Source organism: Arachis hypogaea, chromosome 9, assembly GCF_003086295.3.
Source record: "Arachis hypogaea cultivar Tifrunner chromosome 9, arahy.Tifrunner.gnm2.J5K5, whole genome shotgun sequence".
NCBI classification, from domain to species: Eukaryota; Viridiplantae; Streptophyta; class Magnoliopsida; order Fabales; family Fabaceae; genus Arachis; species Arachis hypogaea.
In genome coordinates, this window is record NC_092044.1 from 22,515,881 (window position 1) to 22,522,637 (window position 6,757).

General features: G+C 32.5%; 2 protein-coding genes across 3 annotated transcripts; one reads left to right on the top strand and one right to left on the bottom strand.

The window, feature by feature from the left end:
- Nucleotides 1-296: 296 nt before the first annotated feature.
- LOC112710693 (zinc finger CCCH domain-containing protein 3) lies at nt 297-2,344 on the top strand. Its single transcript, XM_025763051.3, has 4 exons — nt 297-534; nt 825-1,106; nt 1,211-1,304; nt 1,985-2,344. The coding sequence occupies exons 2-4, from the start codon at nt 894-896 to the stop codon at nt 2,095-2,097; spliced, it is 420 nt and encodes a 139-aa protein (XP_025618836.1). The 5' UTR covers nt 297-534; nt 825-893; the 3' UTR covers nt 2,098-2,344.
- A 787-nt stretch (nt 2,345-3,131) lies between these two features.
- LOC112710694 (uncharacterized) lies at nt 3,132-6,261 on the bottom strand. Of its 2 annotated transcripts, none has more exons than XM_025763053.2 (5): nt 6,006-6,261; nt 4,934-5,274; nt 4,289-4,393; nt 4,083-4,130; nt 3,132-3,625 (listed from the first exon to the last, which is right to left on the bottom strand). In XM_025763053.2, exons 2-5 carry the CDS (start codon nt 5,210-5,212, stop codon nt 3,386-3,388), a joined length of 672 nt encoding a protein of 223 aa, XP_025618838.1. In that variant the 5' UTR covers nt 5,213-5,274; nt 6,006-6,261; the 3' UTR covers nt 3,132-3,385. The 2 variants fall into 2 exon arrangements, with proteins under 2 accessions (XP_025618838.1, XP_025618839.1); XM_025763054.3 differs by having other exon boundaries at nt 5,840-6,012.
- Nucleotides 6,262-6,757: the final 496 nt, after the last annotated feature.

Here is a 6,757-nt window from a genome sequence, read left to right on the forward strand (position 1 = left end):
TTATAAAATTATGTGCAAACCTTTTTTATATTCCATTATACACCGTATAGATTATAAATTTAGGCGAAATAAATAAAAAAGTTTAGGGTAAATAATGATTTTAATTTATTTTAACAATATTTAGGTCATGATTATCGAAAATAAATTCTTTTAATTTTTTAATAATTTAGAGAATAAAATCACTAAAATGTGATTTATTATTATTAATTTTATAAACAAGACAGAAAAAATATAAAAAATATTAAAAAATTAAAAATTATATTTTATTTCTTTAATTGTTAAAAAAAATTAAGAGCCTGCTCAAATTCTTCGTATTTAAAAATTTATCATTTCTCCTTGCATCAATTCGAGCTTTCTCCTTTGTTCTCGTGAACGTTGAACCCCTCTCGTTTTCTACCGTAAGGTACCTCTTGCATTTTTGTCTTAAGTGGAGCCAGCCAGCGCCACCGTCTATTCTTCTCCCCTTCTCCGCGTCACTGAAACTTCTTTCGGCGTAATTGATATAGTTTTTGCCGAACGAGAAACAATTGATTGGTATTTGTTCTTTTTCTTTCGCTTTTCATCTTTATTTGATTTGCAGTTTAATGTGGTTAATATGGTCCTTAGTTATGCTGAACCCATGTTTATGAGTAAATTGGTAAGAAAACGATGTTGCAGTTGCAGGAGATATTTTTATGTGAAATATTTAAGGTGAAAATTTAGGTACAATGAATTTTGAGTGAAAGATGATAACTGAATTTTTATCTAATAATTTTTAATTATTAATTTCATAAAGTTGAGTGCACTAAGATTTCACTAATATTTAATCATAAAATTACTGCTAGACCTTTAACAAAAAGGCCAGTTAGGAAAATACCCAAAAACAAGCACCAAGTGTTGGTAAAACATAGAAAATGCCGGCAAGAAAGTTCTACTGTGATTACTGCGACAAGCAGTTTCCGGACACGGCGGCCGATCGGAAGCGACATGAGCGAGGTATTCAGCACCAACAAGCCAAAGCTCGCTGGTATGATTCCTTCAAACTTGAACAACAACAGCAGTTTCCTTCTAATGCACCACTACCCCAAGGCATGCCTCAACCTCTTTGCTATAACTTTGTCAACACTGTATGTAATCAAATCTCAACTGAACTCCCTAACACACTGGAATTAGATATTTTTAGTCAATCACTCTTTCTTTCTTTCTCTGGTTTTTGTTGGGGCTATTTCAGGGATTTTGTCGTTATGGTAACTCATGCAAATATCTTCATCCCAATGCCAACAACGCACCACACGCATCAATGATAAGTGCGCCTAATCCGTCAGGTAAATTTATTAATTAGTACTTACTGCTTTTGGTTTTGAGAATAGAATAAGAGAGTGGAAGAACAAAACGCAAAGAACATAGATATAAAAATTAGTATTTTATATTTTGTTTATTAATAAACTAAATATAAAAAAGAACAAATGATGAAAGTTCAATTTGTTTTCATTTTTTTCTATACAAAATTTAAGAAAAAATATAATAATAAAAAATGTAACTAAAAATAAATTAATAAGAATAATGAAAGGATACAAAAAGAAAAACATTGTCTCTCTTATGGGTATTTCTGAGTGATTTCTATCCAGAAGGACATGAAATATACTAATTCAGTATTTAGAATGGACATGTCATATGTCAAACATGATTTTGTGTCTTCTTGTCATTGTCTCCGTGTATTGTGCTGTTAAACAAACGCAGCGCTTAGAAATAGTCATAATTTTTCGGTTATGTTTGTTAATTCTAGTGTAATAAGTTTTTGTTTCACTAGAATTTTATGCAGAGATAAAGCTCAATTTCTTCGGAGTATTTACTCGATTTAGAACATGCTCAGTTTGGTTCCTAAGATTTATAATTTGGTATCACTTGAATTAATTAGTTATTGCATTGTACTTTGGCCATTACTAGCCACTAATTACAGTTATTATAGTATATGACACAATTTTTGTGGATGATTGATATGCAGGAAATGTAGTACTACAAGATAGGACAGGGTTGTCATGGGATAATTTGCCTCCATCACTGCAGCCTCCACCAGAAGCTGGATATCCCTCTCTTCCTTTTGTGGACTGGGGATAGAATTTTAGCTACAAGAACATTCATACTCACTTATTCTTAGTATTTATGTATTCTCAGATTAGATTAGATGTGCTTTAGAGCATTTGAATTGTTATTTTTACTATTACAATGAGTCCCCAACTCCATGTGTTTAAGGAGTATGTATGCAAAGTATTTACCGTGAAGAAGCTTCTGCATTACAGCATTAGTTTCTGAATTTGCTTGAGGTGTATTTTTGCAATTAGTCCTCAACTCCTCCTTGTTCTAATTTCGTTGTTCTGATATTAGTTATTCTCTAGTGTTGAATTTTCCTTAATTTCTTTTCGATAAATACGTTAAATGCCTTAAACTCGAAGAGAAGAAAAAGACATTGATTTGGACATTATACTGACTCTGACTTATGATATACGCCAATTTGATCATGTGTATTGTAATACTAATTAACCAAATTTAAAAATTAAGAATTAATTTACAGTGTAAATATTTCTTTGTTAACTGTACTGTAGCAATAGCATTGTATGAATGGTGAAAATGAAAGTGCTCAATGAATATTATTACATTGAAATCTAAAGTTACTAGATTTATTGAACTAACGGTATGTTTAGGAGAAGACTAAACATGAAAATAAATGTTACATTGTTACCTTAATGAAGTTATAAAATACTTGTGTTATACTATAGTAGTGCATCAAAATTAAACCATCTATTACGGAAACTTTACACAACCATTAAAAATTAGATCATTAACGATGGTCCTTAATTTTTTGATAGAAATTCATGCACAATTATCTTCGTGTAAAATTAAATTTAGTCAAATATGTTATATCATTTAACGATTCTCAATTATAAAAAATAATTACATGTAAATTTTCATCTAATCTTTTGAACATTTGTTCTTGCTTTTTCTTTAGACTTTTTGTTAAAGGGTGTGATTAGTTAATTATTTTGCAAGAAGTTCATCACATTATTAAGGGGCTGATAAATTGCTTGGACATAACATCAGTACCCGAGACAATTCATTTATAAGCAAAATCACAGTCATTAGCAGAAGCAGTATTAAGGAAAATGAACATTTATTCACAGGGTAACACTGCAGGTGCCAAATTGTCTTGACACTTCTCAAAGGCTTCTTTGAATAAGAAACATTTAATGGTGAAAGCAATTGCCACTGCTGCTTATACCATTTTCATAAACCGTTTTTTCCATTCGAAAACAATATCATACTATAAGAATATTTCACTCAGAGTTACACTCATCCACCATCAATAAGCTTTACAACACCTGAACAAACCATATGCGCTTGGATGGTACTAACATATGGAAGAAAGTACCTCTAGCAAGGAAGCGACAAAGTGCATTTGGGTCTCTTCATTGATTGTAAAGAAGAGTGGCACATGCACAAATAGGGACTTGGTCCCATTCTGCTCAGCGAATCGGAGGGAATGATAGTAAACATAGTTGCACACGAACCTTCCGGCATCATCAGATGTCATCACATCGTAACCCTTCTTTGCCAAGGCCTTGGTGATGTCCTCCACAGGAAGGGAAGTCTACATAGGATTAGGATGTAGGACCCAACCATGTGACATGAAAAAATTGGAGAATCAATAACCACAAATAGACCTTGTTACATTAGGTGAATTGGCTAAATGGTTCATTCGACACTAAAGTGCCTTATCATAAATCATATCCATGTTCAAATATTTTATAATTTACAGTTTGGAACATGAGAATCGTCATTCCAAAATTTTGTTGAGGCAATTATGAAATTGAAAAGCCTGCTAAATGATACTTGAGAAAATTGATTACATGAAAGCTGCAGCATCAGGACCATCAAAACAATGAAAAAAGATAGGAGTAAACTTTACGGCACAAAACGAATGATCTTTCATATGCGAGAACAAGAAAGCTTTGTGTTAATATATCAGGACTAAGCACCAAGACAACAAATACTCAAATTTAGCAATTCAAGTATGCGAGAAATAAAAAGTCAAGAATCCAGCTTACTGTGCGGATTTGTGAAATTGGACCATCTGAAGGAATAATGGGGACTCTCTGCAACATAACAAGTTGTGAAATTTTCAGTGAATGAAATATAGCCTTATTGTGGAAGTTGCTGCGACATACAAATACAATTGCAAAAAGTGCAAATTTCTGAAGGTCTTAAGGTTAGATAAAAGTAAGCTTTAAATAAGCCAATATTCTAATCGAACCTGCGGCTTCCATCCCATTTCATCGGGGCAACGGAAAGTAGCCTCATTTACAGCTTGCTTCTCAATAGCAAACCTTGTTGCACCACTGTTTACTCCCAAATGCAGCTGAATAAACATCAACAACAGAATTTAAGAATGCAAGGACACAGACGTGAAAATCTAATCAAATGACTAGAGACTAAGGATGACATCAAAATCCAAGTCAACTTGGCACCTTCAGAAATCCTATGTAAGGGTTCTCATGCCTAAGTCGTTATCTCAAGACACTAATAGGTGGATACTTGCATGATAACTTCTAACAAGAGCACTTCGATAAACAAGAAGCCACATTCACATGCTATCTGCCTATCCGGTGCTTGGGTCAATAATTCCTACTTTTAATTTTCTAAAACAAAATTAAGGTCCTCTGTAGCTACTACAAACTGCAATTGGTAAACACAGGTGCACAAGGAATATGACTTAACACTGCTGAATCATAAGACATTCTGCTTCTTGGTCAATGGCCATAATTATTGATCTATTTCTCTATGTGACATTTTTCATAACCTATTCATATGGGAATAATCCAAATAAATAAATTTGGATATGATTCTGTAACTAAGAGCTACCCTAATGAAGATAAATTCCAAAACTACGACAACTGACCCAAATAATTTTGTTGGAACTCGAAGATTGGGAATCCGAATCCCTGGCGGTAATAGCAGATTGCAATGTCTGGTACAGGGGAACAAGTGCTTCTTGACCAGCAGTCTCAAGAATGTTGCAGCTCCCAAGGACTAAGCCTTTCGGCAAACCCTTCTTCTTCATGTACTCTGCCAAATTATTCACAATCGTCTCGGTTGGATTTTCCGAAACACCATGGAATTTCTTGAAACCTGTTACATGAACTGTTGTGATTGCCGCTGGAGGACCTTCAGACCCCATTTGCCAATTATTGTAAAGCTCTAAATATTGGGAACTTCTACCACAAAGTATTTTCTAAATTCCTGCAACAAATTGATGAGCAAATTTGACCAAATTGGACACTAAAATTTCCACTATTTTCTTATATGGTGGAGATCATATGTTATATTATAAGAATATACAAAGAAATTAAATAATTATACAATAATGTAGAAGACATCTATACTTAGCTTTGATTCAACGAAAGAGAAAACACTACTATTCTGACGAATTGCATAAAGTTCAAAATTTATAATTTAATAATCATATTTTAATGCTTGCTTACAAGTAAAGCAAATTAGACAAGATGGTCAAATAAAAAGGTTTCACTCAAATTTTTACACAAGAACCCCAAAATCAAATTGGCAATTGGGCATAAAAGAAAAGGTTTTCAACAGTAACAGTAAGAAGGAATTTTTTTTCTTTAGGAAAAAAAAAAAAACAGATGTCAGAACACGTTAAATTGCGTTTTGTTTCACTAAGGATGTTTCAACACGTTTTCCGAGAAATAATTGTTTGAGCATCATGCTAAAGTTATGGTTGAATTACAGAACCAAAGGATAAATAATATCAAATTAAATTAAACACGAAGATGGACCAGGACGCCACCATTAAAATGGAGCTGATGATCACAGAGCTAAATGATCCAAAAACCCAGACATATTATTAACTAACTGGGAAAAAGGAAAGAGTTAATTAAAATTAAGCTACGCTTTTTATTTTTGAAGGAAGTAAGAAAGAAAAGAGGGAATTTAGAGAGAAATTTGCTGCATACCTCGAATAATAAGAATGTTAATGGTCGAATAAAAGTGGTGACACATCCACCAGTCTTATCTGCTCAAAGTTGACATTAACTGGTGAAGATTCCGATTAGATGAGAGAGAAAGGAAAAAATGATGAATAGTATTAGTAATACAAAAAATATACATATATAATATAGAAATAATAGAACAAGAGGAGAGAGGACGGTGCGTCGGGCGTGGGAGCCACTTTCAAACAAAGCACAATGCCGTAAAGAATTATATCATAATATTCATATATCAAGTAGTAATCAAACATAAATCAATCAACTTGTGTTTTTTGTTTTTTTTTTTTTTTAAATTATGGATAACCAACCTGGATTCAATTAATTAGTCATAAATCTAATTTTAAAATTTTATTTTTGCGTTCACAAAAGAGTAAAAAACAGATTAGATGATAAGAAATTAATTGGGGCTTAGGAATTTTATCACAATAGATAAAAATTATTCAGTAGAGGACATACTCAAAAGAACACAGTGGAAATATAAAAAGATAGATAAATAGAGTTTTTTTCCCTAAATTTTTAAGAAATCTGTTTTTGCTAGACTTTTAAAGAACGTGTTATTGACAATCTAGATCAGAAGAATGAAAACTGAAAGAAATCACGGTTAATGTTGCAAGGGTGAGGAGTGTTGAAGTTAGTCCCACATCAAAAAAGTAAGGAAGAATGAGAAGTTTATAAGATGAGAGACCCATTAATTTACTACTTTAAAGTTTTGAGTTGGA